The 14,265-nt window shown below is 46.0% G+C and overlaps 2 protein-coding genes across 3 annotated transcripts in view; one reads left to right on the forward strand and one right to left on the reverse strand.

Annotated features, from left to right (window-relative positions):
- LOC120936479 (E3 ubiquitin-protein ligase Hakai) overlaps positions 1–1,599 on the reverse strand; it is a 27,691-nt gene extending 26,092 nt beyond the window's left edge. The window contains exon 1 of one of the 2 annotated variants that reach the window (XM_040348855.1): positions 1,474–1,599. In XM_040348855.1, the coding sequence (XP_040204789.1) occupies positions 1,474–1,486 (13 nt within the window). In that variant the 5' untranslated portion in view covers positions 1,487–1,599. The remainder of the gene's footprint in view (positions 1–1,473) is intronic. The other variant, XM_040348854.1, reaches the window with a different exon arrangement.
- A 123-nt stretch (positions 1,600–1,722) lies between these two features.
- Positions 1,723–14,265, forward strand: part of COPB2 (COPI coat complex subunit beta 2) — a 37,607-nt gene continuing 25,064 nt past the window's right edge. The window contains exons 1-6 of the mRNA XM_040348853.1: positions 1,723–1,830; positions 6,003–6,140; positions 7,936–8,022; positions 10,220–10,346; positions 10,458–10,606; positions 11,336–11,482. Coding sequence (XP_040204787.1) covers positions 1,828–1,830; positions 6,003–6,140; positions 7,936–8,022; positions 10,220–10,346; positions 10,458–10,606; positions 11,336–11,482 — 651 coding nt within the window. The 5' untranslated portion in view covers positions 1,723–1,827. The remainder of the gene's footprint in view (positions 1,831–6,002; positions 6,141–7,935; positions 8,023–10,219; positions 10,347–10,457; positions 10,607–11,335; positions 11,483–14,265) is intronic.

Raw genomic sequence — 14,265 nt, forward strand, 5'->3', positions numbered from 1 at the left:
AAGAACGGTAGAAAGAAGATGATGACCAAGATGGAAGAACGGTAGAAAGAAGATGATGACCAAGATGGAAGAACGGTAGAAATAAGAAGACGACCAAGATGGAAGAACGGTAGAAATAAGAAGACGACCAAGATGGAAGAACGGTAGAAATAAGAAGACGACCAAGATGGAAGAAAGAAGACAACTTTGGGATGGAAGACGACCAAGATGGAAGAACGGTAGAAAGAAGACGACGACCAAGATGGAAGAACGGTAGAAAGAAGACGACGACCAAGATGGAAGAACGGTAGAAAGAAGACGACGACCAAGATGGAAGAACGGTAGAAAGAAGAAGACGACCAAGATGGAAAAACGGTAGAAAGAAGACGACAACCAAGATGGAAAAACGGTAGAAAGAAGATGACAACCAAGATGGAAGAATGGTAGAAAGAAGAAGACGACCTAGATGAGAGAACGGTAGAAAGAAGAAGACGACCTAGATGGAAGAACGGTAGAAAGACGACCTAGATGGAAGAACGGTAGAAAGAAGAAGACAACTTTGGGATGGAAGACGACCGAGATGGAAGAACGGTAGAAAGAGGAAGACGACCAAGATGGAAGAACGGTAGAAAGAGGAAGACGACCTAGATGGAAGAACGGTAGAAAGAAGAAGACAACCTAGATGGAAGAACGGTAGAAAGAGGAAGATGACCAAGATGGAAGAACGGTAGAAAGAGGAAGACGACCAAGATGGAAGAACGGTAGAAAGAGGAAGACGACCAAGATGGAAGAACGGTAGAAAGAGGAAGACGACCAAGATGGAAGAACGGTAGAAAGAGGAAGACGACCTAGATGGAAGAACGGTAGAAAGAGGAAGACGACCTAGATGGAAGAACGGTAGAAAGAGGAAGACGACCTAGATGGAAGAACGGTAGAAAGAGGAAGACGACCTAGATGGAAGAACGGTAGAAAGAGGAAGACGACCTAGATGGAAGAACGGTAGAAAGAGGAAGACGACCTGGATGGAAGAACGGTAGAAAGAGGAAGACGACCTGGATGGAAGAACGGTAGAAAGAGGAAGACGACCTAGATGGAAGAACGGTAGAAAGAGGAAGACGACCAAGATCCTGGCTGGGCACAACACTAACAGGGAATGGCCGATCAATGATGGAGGGAGATGAAGACTTGGCCTGACACAATAATGACGGGAGGAGGGCGGGTGACTGATGGCAGAAGGGTGTCTTGGCACTGCCAGGAACATCTGATCGGTGATGGAGGAAGAACGGGCACTTTTGTCCTGATCAGGAAGCTGGCGGGGCCAGGCCTCATCCTCCACCTGAGTATCAGGAGGCAGACAGAGCAGCCGTGAGGGCGGCACACCATAGCTGGGATTGGGCAGGTTGCGGGGACAGACAGGGCCCCATGATACACCCAGCAGGGCCAGCACACAGAGGCGTAGCAACAAGCTCTGGCCGCCGTTCCCCCGATACTCACCGCTATGGTCCATGATGGGGCGCGGAGCACTCCGGGAGCGGAAGTCGCACAACGTTCACAGGAAGGGGAGGGAGGGAGCGAGCGTGAGAGATGTCCAGAACGCGCTTGTCGGCCAGGCGCGCCCCTGTAGGCCGGAAATGGCGGCCCAGGGACATCTGCCAATCACAGCATGGCCGCCCCTCAGTTTAGCTCAGGCCACGTCAAGAGTTTCCGACACTCTCCAACCACAAGATGGCAGCCGCACATCCCCAGGTCTAAGCACCGACCGGAAGTGGAAGGTTTAGATCGCGAGATCGGCTCGGGCTCCCGGAAGCTCCACGTCAGTCAGAGAAGAGAGCAGGAGCACCCGGAGACATGGTGAGTGTCAGTGTACCGACCGGAGCCTAACTCGACCACGTCACTAACTTCTGTACAGGAGACATTGGCTTACCTCCAGACCCAGCACAGGGAGGAGGACATGGCCTGATACCTCTCCCTTCAGACACAGCACAGGGAGGAGGACATGGCCTGACACCTCTCCCTCCATACCCAGCACAGGGAGGGGGACATGGCCTGACACCTCTCCCTCCAGACCCAGCACAGGGAGGAGGACATGGCCTGATACCTCTCCCTTCAGACACAGCACAGGGAGGAGGACATGGCCTGACACCTCTCCCTCCATACCCAGCACAGGGAGGGGGACATGGCCTGACACCTCTCCCTCCAGACCCAGCACAGGGTGGGGGACATGGCCTGACACCTCTCCCTCCAGACCCAGCACAGGGTGGGGGACATGGCCTGACACCTCTCCCTCCAGACCCAGCACAGGGTGGGGGACATGGCCTGACACCTCTCCCTCCAGACCCAGCACAGGGAGGGGGACATGGCCTGACACCTCTCCCTCCAGACCCAGCACAGGGAGGAGGACATGGCCTGATACCTCTCCCTTCAGACACAGCACAGGGAGGAGGACATGGCCTGATACCTCTCCCTCCATACCCAGCACAGGGAGGGGGACATGGCCTGACACCTCTCCCTCCAGACCCAGCACAGGGAGGGGGACATGGCCTGACACCTCTCCCTCCAGACCCAGCACAGGGAGGGGGACATGGCCTGACACCTCTCCCTCCAGACCCAGCACAGGGAGGGGGACATGGCCTGACACCTCTCCCTCCAGACCCAGCACAGGGAGGGGGACATGACCTGACACCTCTCCCTCCAGACCCAGCACAGGGAGGGGGACATGGCCTGACACCTCTCCCTCCAGACTCAGCACAGGGAGGGGGACATGGCCTGACACCTCTCCCTCCAGACTCAGCACAGGGAGGGGGACATGGCCTGATACCTCTCCCTCCATACCCAGCACAGGGAGGAGGACATGGCCTGACACCTCTCCCTCCAGACCCAGCACAGGGAGGGGGACATGGCCTGACACCTCTCCCTCCAGACCCAGCACAGGGAGGGGGACATGGCCTGACACCTCTCCCTCCAGACCCAGCACAGGGAGGGGGACATGGCCTGACACCTCTCCCTCCAGACCCAGCACAGGGAGGGGGACATGGCCTGACACCTCTCCCTCCATACCCAGCACAGGGAGGGGGACATGGCCTGACACCTCTCCCTCCATACCCAGCACAGGGAGGGGGACATGACCTGACGCCTCTCCCTCCATACCCAGCACAGGGAAGGGGACATGGCCTGACACCTCTCCCGACACCTCTCCCTCTATACCCAGCACAGGGAGGGGGACATGGCCTGATACCTCTCCCTCCAGACCCAGCACAGGGAGGAGGACATGGCCTGACACCTCTCCCTCCAGACCCAGCACAGGGAGGAGGACATGGCCTGACACCTCTCCCTCCATACCCAGCACAGGGAGGGGGACATGGCCTGATACCTCTCCCTCCATACCCAGCACAGGGAGGAGGACATGGCCTGACACCTCTCCCTCCAGACCCAGCACTGGGAGGGGGACATGACCTGACGCCTCTCCCTCCATACCCAGCACAGGGAAGGGGACATGGCCTGACACCTCTCCCGACACCTCTCTCTCCAGACCCAGCACAGGGAGGGGGACATGGCCTGACACCTCTCCCTCCATACCCAGCACAGGGAGGGGGACATGGCCTGATACCTCTCCCTCCATACCCAGCACAGGGAGGAGGACATGGCCTGACACCTCTCCCTCCAGACCCAGCACTGGGAGGGGGACATGAAACTTCTAGACTGCAGGGTCCCATGGCCTGACACCTCTACAGATCAGGGGGGGGTGTACAGATCATTAGTAAGACCTCATCTTGAATATGCAGTTTTGAAGTTTTTGGCACCAGTTCTCAAAAAGGATATTGGGGAACTGGAGAAAGTGCAGAGAAGAGCAACCAAACTGATAAGAGGAATGGAGGAACTGAATTTATTCTCTCCTGAGAAGAGGAGATTAAAGGGGTTGTAAAGTCTCAGGGTTTTTCACCTAAATGCATTAAGGTGGGAAACCTTATGTGGGAAACCTTATGTGCTGCACCCCTCCCCCCAAATCCCCCCTTTTACTTACCCGAACCCGATCGTTCCAGTGACAGGGACAAGCCCAGCAGCTCCAGCTGCTGTCACAGGTCCTCATTGGATAGATTGGTATTATTGGCTCCCGCTGCTGTCAATCAAATCCAGTGACACGGGGCGGAGCTGCTGTCAATGGACCCAGCAGCAGGACTCGGGGACCACACCCGCACAAGTGCCCCCTGTTGAAAGCGGCTCTCTGAGGGCGACCCCAGAAAAGGAGAATCGGGACTGCTCTGTGCAAAACCCTTGCCTAGAGCAGGTAAGTATAACATGTTTGTTATTTAAAAAAAAAAAAAAAAAAAACCTTTACAATAACTTTAAGCAGGGATATAATTAAAGCGGTTGTAAACCCGCAAAAAAAACTTTTTTTGTTCACCTGAAAAGTAAAAGCCATAATGAGCTAGTATGCACCGCATATTAGCTCATTATGAAATACTTACCTCAAAACGAGGTGTAGGGAACTCACCTGGTCCACGCCGAGCGAGATATCATCTTGACTCGGCGTGTCTTCCGGGTATCGCTGCTCCAGCGATGTGATTTGCTGGAGCGGCGATGACGTCACTCCCGCGCATGTGCGCGGGAGATTTAAATTCGGCAAGGTCCGGCGGCTGCCGGTCCTTTAGCCGAGGATCCCGCAGCGCATGCGCCGCTGCAATCAGCGGCGCATTGCGGAGGGAATATCTGCTAAACCGTACAGGTTTAGGAGATATTCTTTATACCTACAGGTAAGCCTTATTATAGGCTTACCTGAAGGTAAAACTTATACAAACGGGTTTACAACCACTTTAACATGTATAAATATATAAGGGGTCCATATAGTGAACTTGGTGTTGATTTATTTACTTTAACGTCATAACAGAGGATAAGGGAGCACTGTTTACGTCTGGAGGAAAAGAGATTTCATCTCCAAATACGGAAAGGTTTCTTCACAGTAAGAGCTGTGAAAATGTAGAATAGACTCCCTCCAGACGTGGTTCTGGCCAGCTCAGTAGATTGTTTTTAAAAAGGCCTGGATACTTTCCTAAATATACAGAATATAACTGAGTACTGAAATTTATAGGTAAAGTTGATCCAGGGTAAATCAGATTGCCTCTCGGGGATAAGGAAGGAATTTTTCCCCTGCTGTAGCAAATTGGATCATGCTCTGCTGGGGTTTTTTGCCTTCCTCTGGATCAACTGTTGGTATAGAATTGGGTATATGGGATTGTATGGTTGCATGTGTTTTTTTTTTTTTTTTTTTTTTTTTTTCCCAACCTGGCTAACTATGTAGCTATATGTTAACTTGAAGTGGTTGCCAAAGATCATAGCATACTGATATATCCTGAGGGGGAGCTGGAGATCTTCATCAAGTCCATTGTTACCAGCTCAAAGGGCTCTGAGGTGGTGATGGTCAAGGTTGTAGTCATATCAGGTGGGGCTTTATGCACAGAACAAGACGCACGTGTAACTTAATTGAGGAGGCTTTCGCAATGAATTGTTCATTCAGTCATGTTAGGATGGCGTTTATTATATGTTAAAGCGGGGGTTCACCCCAAAAAAATGTTTTTAACATTACATTCAGCCGAGTTGTCAGAATGACAATCGGCTGTTTTTTTTTCCCCCCATACATACCGTATTTTCACCGTATTTTTTTGGGTGAACCCCCGCTTTAAGTGACTTATGACTTGACTTGACTTATTTATATATCACATTTTGCAGCACCTTGTAAAGAACATTGTAGGTAAGGCATGCAGGTTCTTACAACAGGATAATGTTCCAAACCTGGATGACAACAGTTGCATCTATTGGCTTTGAATCTGCACAGCTGTTGTCAGGGCTTATACAGTTCTCTGGCGCCTTATAGCTACAAACTGCACAGGTCGCTCTGCATTATACCCTAATCCACCCCACCCCCTATGTGGTAGAAATAGTGAGTGTTATAGAAAATATATATGCTTTACAAGAGTGGACGGTGTTTTATATTACTAAGGCCATGTGTTTTCATTTTTTGTGTACAGCCTCTGCGACTTGACATCAAGAGGAAGCTGACCGCTCGGTCTGACCGAGTGAAAAGTGTTGATTTACATCCAACAGAGCCATGGATGCTGGCCAGTCTATACAATGGCAGTGTCTGTGTTTGGAATCACGAGACACAGGTAATGCAGTATATAACTTGTCTCTGAGCTGTAAATGCATGTATTGAATGAAATGCGTCTTATACAGCGTGCATGGATGATGATTGCTGCTATTTAATTAAAGGGAAAATGTATCTAATACACAATCTTTAAAGAAGAATTCCAGGTATGGTATTTTTTTTTTTTACATAGTTACATTGTAACACTGTTACAATGTAGCAGCTTGGAGCTGTGTAACTATGCCTGTACCATACCCAGCCTGGCTTGGTGCACATTCATTAACTCAGGGGCCCTTCATCTGCCTCAATAGGCTTAGATTTATACCTTTGCTACCTATTTGGCTTAGAAATATGTCCAACAGATGGCCCCACTTCAGGTTTTTCTATGGCTATTTCAGTAGTTTTAGTTATAACCACAAGTTTTTGGTGGTGGGTTAAAGTTTTTTGGGAAGTTCTAAAATGGCACTAAGGCAGGAACAGACAACCTTTAAAGAGATGGCGATCGACCTAAACAAAATGAAGTCACCGGGCACAGTGTTCACCACCTTACACCTGATTTAAACCTCTAATTGCCATACTATCATGTCGCAATCGCGTGCATTGCACGCCAATCATGGGTTTATATCAGGTGGTGAGGAGGCAACATATCGCCTCCTCACCACCTGTCAAACACACTCCGAATGCTTTTCAGGGGAACAGCAGTGGCTGCTGCACTTGTGAATGAGCCCTTATTTGCATTAGGCAGCAGCACCCTTAGGGCTCGTTCAAACATAAAGCTGGGGGTGGTAAAACCGTGAGGTTAAGTCAGGGTTTTAACTTCCCCAATCCTTATCTTCTTTAGCTGCTGGGGCAGCAGCCAAAGTTGTACACATAACGCAGCAGAAATTCAACCCCCTGTTGCTTTTGGTGGGTTCTAGGGCCTGCCAATCCTGACGTAAAGTAAATGGGGCCACTCTGCCAGCACCCAGCACCTGCATGCTTCTGCGGGGTCCAAAGGGTTAAAGCATGTAGTGAGAAAGCAACACTGCCTGCTTTAAACCTTTGTTTGCTGTACTGCACAAGGTTGCAGGGCATTTGCAGAGCGGCCTCATCCACTTAAATGGGTCATGCTTGGAATGTGCTACATCCACCAGCCATGACTGGGCGTATAACTCCTGCTGTGACATGTGTACAGCTCCAGCCACTGCAGCTAAAGGGGGTGCAGTTGGGACGGGTAGTAAAAACACATCTGAACTATGGGGTTTTACCACCCCCCAAACTACTAATGTAAATTAACCCCTACTGTTCTGAGCCCCCTATAAGGTTGCTTTCACACTGATGTGCTGCGGTTTACCTGTAGCACATCAGTGTGAAAGCGCAGTGCATCTGTGACTTTCCTGGGTTAGCTGTGCTTTGCCATAGACTTCTATTATCCTGCTGGTGTGGTGCACTTTCTGAAAGCAAACCAAAACTCCTGCATTCAGAAAGTGCACTCTGTTTGATACTCTGGGATGGCAGGTCAGCAAGCCCAGACCACAAGCTACTGGTGGATCACGATCTTGCTACCCCTGCACTAAGGTAGCTGGAGGTGAAATGGTCCTTGCTGCTGAAATTCCTGTTATCAAGTTGGATGTTAGAAGATGCGCAGTGAGGGAGACCAGACAGAGCAGCTGACAGGGATATGTACCCAGGGCAGCTGCCAGCTTCCAATTCTGGTTTATTTTTGGGGTGAAATGACTACTGTTCGTGGCTGTGATTTTGGAACCCAACTCTTGTTATCTTGCAGTACTTTGATGTTTCGCTTAAACTTGACTTAAAACTTTTATTTGTGCTTTCAGACACTTGTAAAAACGTTTGAAGTATGTGATTTGCCAGTCAGAGCGGCAAAGTTCGTGGCTAGGAAAAACTGGGTCGTCACAGGAGCAGTAAGTTTGACATAAATACATTTTCACTAAAGCAATACAATGGATTTATTTATTTTGGTGGGGGAATGCCCTGGTCCTGGTGCAAGGTACAAATGAATGAAAAGACCAAAAAAAATTGAATGTGAGCTAATGTTTATATGCTTGCTATAGCGTATTTTGGTTACCATTTGTATTTCTCTTTCAAATGCGAACTGTAAGACCCCTTTCACACTGGCAGTGCCCAGCTGTTAGCGCTAAAGCGCCGCTCGTTTTTGTACAGGCCTGTCTGAAGTTTGCCAGCGAACATCTAAATGATTCAGAGAAGGGTTGGGAGACAGTGCTGTTGTCAGATGAGACCAAATTGAGCTCGTTGGCATTAACTCGACTAGTTGTGTTTGGAGGAAGAAAAATGCTGACTATGACCCAAAGAATGCCATCTCTACAGTCACACACACAAAGGTGGAAACATTATGCTTTGGGGCTGTTTCTCTACTAAAGGTACAGGCTGACTTTGCCGCATTGAGGGGCCAATGGACGGGGCCATGTATTTTAAAATTGTGGATGAAAACCTTCTTCCCTCAGCCAGAACCACTGAAGATGGGTTGTGGATGGGTCTTCCAGCATGACAATGACCCAAAAACATATTGCCAAAGCAACAAAAGAGTGGCTCAAGAAGAAGCATATTAAGGTCACGGAGTGGCCCAGCCAGTCTCCAGACCTTAATCCTAAGGAAAATATATGAAGGGAGCTGAAACTTTGAGTTGCCAAGTGACAGCCAATAAACCTCAAAGCAACACTAAAGATAATAAAAAAAAATAACAAACATGTTATACTGACCTCCACTGTGTGGCTCGTTTTGCACACAGTGACCCCGATCCACGTCTTCTGGGGTCCCTCTGCGGCTGTCATGGCTCCCCCTCTGCAAGAGCTTTCCACCTTCATGCGAGTGAGCTTGCATTGTGGAAAGCTTTTGCGGGTGCAATCCCGTGATACAGTGGCGGGCATAGCCGCCGACTGTATCACTCGGCCCGCCGCTGTATCACGGGATCATCGGATGTGATTGACAGCAGCGCCAGCCAATGGCTGGGGGGGGGGGGGGGTGGTGCTGTCGGATGTTTTTTCACCTTAATGCATAGGATGCATTAAGGTGAAAAAACATTTACCTTTACAACCCCTTTAAGGGTTTAGAGAAGCTCTGTAAAGAGTGGACCAAAATCCCTCCCGAGATGTGTGAAAACCTGGTAACCAACTACAAGAAAAGTCTTACCTCTGTGTTTCCCAACAAGAGTTACCTATACTTATCTGGTCTATGGTGATTTGTCACTAAGGAGGGCCAAGAAAAAAGTGTGCTTATTTCTATGTTGTCTCTGCCTTGCTGGCTGAACCAGCAATGCATCACACCATTGCAGGCAAAAGGAAACCTAGTGTTTCACTTCTAATGGAGTTACACTAGAAACGAGTGAGTACATTTTACTGTGATGTGTGATCTAGGTCTTGTTTTGAAGGCTTCGTATGGACTCTCCATAATTCTCCCATGGCTGGAATACTTCAGTCCAGTTAGGGATGATAGTAAGGTGCTTTGACAAAGTTCCACTGTGGCTCCTGCTCTCTAATGTTGAGGTAGTGCTTGTTAGTTTAAAGTGGAACTACACTGCATCTGAGCAGCACAAACCAAGCCTGCTATTTTATTCATCTTTTATATTCAAAGTAAACTCTCCCATTCATCCATGCTTTATTTTGCTGAGAAATCACTTTGAAAAGCACCCCCTACCATTTCTAGCTACCACCATCTTGAGTAGAGGCAGATGATTCATGTTGCATTTTTCTTCCTGGAATCCATCTGCCCTTAGCTTAGGCATACAATGAGAAGGCTGTGCTTAGCTGAGAAAAATCTGTCTTCCCTCATGAAGACTCCTTGGATGTATGACATCATTTGCCTAGGCATGTAAATCAGGAAGTAATGGAAGAAATGTAAATACAAGTTTAAAACGAGTAACTATGATATGCCTTCCTATCTATTTACTAATGGCAGCGGCATAAGAATTACAAATAGTCAATGCTGATTGTAAAAGTGAAGTTCTGCTTTAATTTGCAAAGTGCTCAATAAAAAGGGCATAGGAATAACAATACTTTTGTTTCTAATTTGCAATTTTTTTTTTTTTTTATGTAAGTAACATCTGTGAAGATGTAAAGTTCACCACTTATTTTCTATTTTTAGGATGACATGCAGATCAGAGTCTTCAACTACAATACATTGGAGCGGGTTCACATGTTTGAGGCTCATTCAGACTATATCCGTTGTATTGCTGTACACCCCACACAGCCTTTCATTCTCACCAGCAGTGGTAAGTTTACTGAAAATGTTGAAATAAAACATGTTGTTTTTGTATAGTAATGTTATCGTGAGCAGATAGCTGTGTGCAGTTGTGTGAAATATGTCCTTCTGTTTCCTGCAGATGATATGATGATTAAACTTTGGGATTGGGATAAGAAATGGTCTTGCTCTCAGGTGTTTGAAGGTCACACACACTACGTCATGCAGATTGTCATCAACCCCAAAGACAACAACCAGTTTGCAAGTGCCTCACTTGACCGCACTATTAAGGTACATTAAACTTGGCTGCTTTGTATGATGGTGGGATAGTTCCTTACAGTATAACTAAAGGCAAATAGGTTGGTTTACTAATGGCAAATGTACTGTGCAGTTGCTCTAGTTCTGAGGGGAAGCTCTGCTGATTTTTATCATCCAAATATGTGCAAGCAAAAATGCATTTTTTTTTTCTTGCATGTGATTGAGTATTCTTTGCAGAGTGATGTTTTACCTTTTATTTACTAAGCTCTGGAGCAAGTGTAACCGCAGTGCATAGTATATATGCCTTTAGTAAATCCTATAGTATTTTGTTTTGCAATAGTGGAGAGGGCTTAGAAAATCTGTCAGTATTTTTATCGCTGTTTGTGTTTCCATTAGAGATTCGGTCTCTCTATTTGTCATGTTTACCGTGATCACCGAGAGGGAAAGGGAATCACAAATTTTAGGTTGTCTTCAAAACAGGTTAAGCGGGGAGTTGTTCCAATTGGTGACACTAGCTCTTGTGAAAGCCAGGGATCCTTCACTTTGGCAGGATTTTATCCTCTCTTCCTATTTTGGCTTTGGGATAGAAAGTGACTTGAAATCTCCCCAATGGGGCACTAATGGCAACAAAACTGATTGGGGTTATAACCCTCCCTTACTCTGTCCAAAATGGGGGAAAAAAAAGTTTGCATTTTTAGTTCTGTGTTTGTTGGGAGTCGAGGTGGCATTTCATTTTACCTCTACTGTCAATGTTTTGTACAGGTTTGGCAGCTTGGCTCCTCTTCCCCTAACTTCACTCTCGAGGGACACGAGAAAGGGGTGAATTGCATTGATTATTATAGTGGAGGTGACAAGCCATACCTCATCTCTGGAGCTGATGACAGACTTGTGAAAATTTGGGACTACCAGGTTAGTGAGAAAAATCATGGGTTGCAAGAAAAAATGTACATGTCTGCAGTTATTGTGCATAGGAAAGTGTGTGGTCGTTATCAATGTGTTGCTGGATTCTGGCCATTTTAAGCGTTGGTTTTAACTGTAGTGCGTTTACAAACACTGTCTGTATATGCAGTGGAATCTAAGGGGTTAATTCTGTGCATTGTGGAAAAAGGCTGTTTGATCCCGTCTCCTCTGATCCTCCCCCTTTTCCACAGTCCCCAAACCATTTCCTGATAGAACAGAACCTTGGGGGCAAGCTGCACATGCTCAGTTTGGTGTGTATTGCTAGAGTTTTATTTTTTTCTTGGGAGAGTGCATGTAATCAGCACAGGGCCAATCGGCACTGTCCAAAAAGTTTAGTACAGTGACGGTGCTTTTTTTTTAAAAAATTTTTTATAGCACTGGTCCCCAAAAAGTGTAAGAGTTGTCCGCCACAATATTGCAGTCACGCTAAAAATCCCTGATCACCACCATTACTAGTAAAAAAATGTTTTAAAAAAAATACATAGATTTATCCCATAGTTTATAGACACTATAACTTTTGCACAAACCAATCAATATAAACTTATTGGGATTTTTAATATAAAAAGAATATGTAGCAGAATACATATTGGCTTAAAGCGGAGTTCCAACCACAATTAGCATTTTTTAAATGTATGTCCTTTCATCCTGCGTTTTTATAATATAAATCTGGTCACTTACTATTTTACAATCCGCCGCCGATCCACATAGTTATTCAAAAAAGATAGTTTATAAAACTATATCTACACCGTTGTCATTTTGCTTGTGGGCATTGTGAAGCCTACAGGCACTTACTTCCTGGAAGTCTTGGATGGGGAGTGATAATTGGACAGCACACTGCATCCTGGGAAATGATGACACACATTTCCCAGGAGCATTAGAGGGAGATGATGTCAGGATCCTAGGTGATGGGGTAGGAATCTCGCGCCAAAAAATTAAGTGAAAAATAAATGAATAAAGCTGCTCCCCACAAAAATTCAAACTTGAATCTAAAATATGAAAAATGTGGATAAGGGGGCGCTAGTGAGCCAATAATACAATCAAAAAATATATACAAATATGTACATAAAGTGCATGTGCAATAATAATGCTAAATAGAACAATCAAAGTGCAGTAATCCTAAAAACTTGTGATAGGATAAATAGAAGGAGTGTGCAAAGCCACACAACAAAAGTCCATGAAGTGAATAAATGGTCTAATAGATGTCCATAGAATTCTTGGATTTCACTGTGCGTGTGATTAAATGGGTTAGTAGGATTCCACCTCCACCGGTCTAAATCACTCAAGCGTGTATAGAAAGGTGGACCCTTACCGCATGGAGTTGACCTAGTTCGCTAGAAAGAGGTCAAATACAGCTTTTTGTCACCAATGGACAAAGTAAAACGCCTGGAGTTCCTGCTGGTCAGCTGGTATGGAGCGTCATAAGATATAAAAGAGAGATATCACCATGGTATAATACTGTTTATTAAAAAGATTTGAAACATACACAATGCCGAATGGAGGCTTACTTTAGCGGTGCCCGCATCCCGGCACTGAGGCTTTAGGCTTTGTGGATCAGAGGATCGTATGCCCGATCGCTGGAGAGGGTGATGTCCACGCTGATGGAGTCTACGGCTGTAGACTCCATCAGCGTGGACAAAGTACAAAGGCAGATTTCGTGGGACCGCATAGCAACAGGCATTTCAGGATGAGTAAAAAAAAAAAAAAAACTTTTTTTTTTTCTTTTTTAGTCGTAAGCTACAGTTTAAAGCAAAATAGTTTTTTTGATGGAAGAATTTTTAGATTTTTTTTTTTTTTTTTTTTTTATTGGGTATGTTTTATAGGGGAAAGTAAAAAATATTGTTTTTCAAAAATGTCAGTCTTTTTGTTTATAGCGCAAAAAATAAAAAATAAATCCCACCAAATGAAAGCTCTATTTGTGGGGGAAAAAAGGACGTCAATTTTATTTGGGTGCAGCTCTGCACGACTTGTCAGTTGAAGTAACTCAATGCTGCAGCGCAAAAAGTGGCCTGTCATGAAGAGGGGCAAATCCTTCCGGAGCTGAAGTGGTTAAGCCAGTGGTCAACCCTGTCCTCAGGGCCCACTAACAGGCCAGATTTTTTATGTATTACCTTGAGAAGATGCAGACTAGAATACTGCAATCACTGAGCAGCAAATTATATCACCTGTGATGTATTTCAGTTATCTTGCAAACCTGGCCTGTTAGTGGGCCCTGAGGACAGGGGTTGATAACCAATGGGTTAAACCACAGATACTTGGTTGTAGGAATGTTTGTTAGATTTCCGATGTGTATTCTTGTCAAGGAAGAACATCAGGATGCAATATTTATAGCTAAACTGACCCCTTAATCTTGGGCTCTAACCATCTCTGGGATGAAAGTATAATCTTAAAAATACAGAATGATTGTATGGCTGCTTCTTCTTCTCCTCCTCCTCATCCTGATTTCATTGTTGACAGAAGTGAATCATACAAAATTATTTGTAGCCCTGCACCTTTGCCACCCCTCCAAGGTGAATGGGATTTGCTTCTCTCCTTTAGCCACTGGAGTGTATTGTGCATGTAGAAATCGTATAACATCCGCACGAATGGGTTTAGACTGCTGAAGATGCTAGTTACATATTTAGTCAGGTTGAAAAAAGACACAAGTCCATCCAGTTCAACCATAAAAAATAAAAAAATAAAAAATAAATATCGTCCAATCCCATATACCCAATCCTATACCCACAGTTAAACCA

This window comes from Rana temporaria, chromosome 4, assembly GCF_905171775.1.
Source record: "Rana temporaria chromosome 4, aRanTem1.1, whole genome shotgun sequence".
In the NCBI taxonomy this organism is placed as follows: domain Eukaryota; kingdom Metazoa; phylum Chordata; class Amphibia; order Anura; family Ranidae; genus Rana; species Rana temporaria.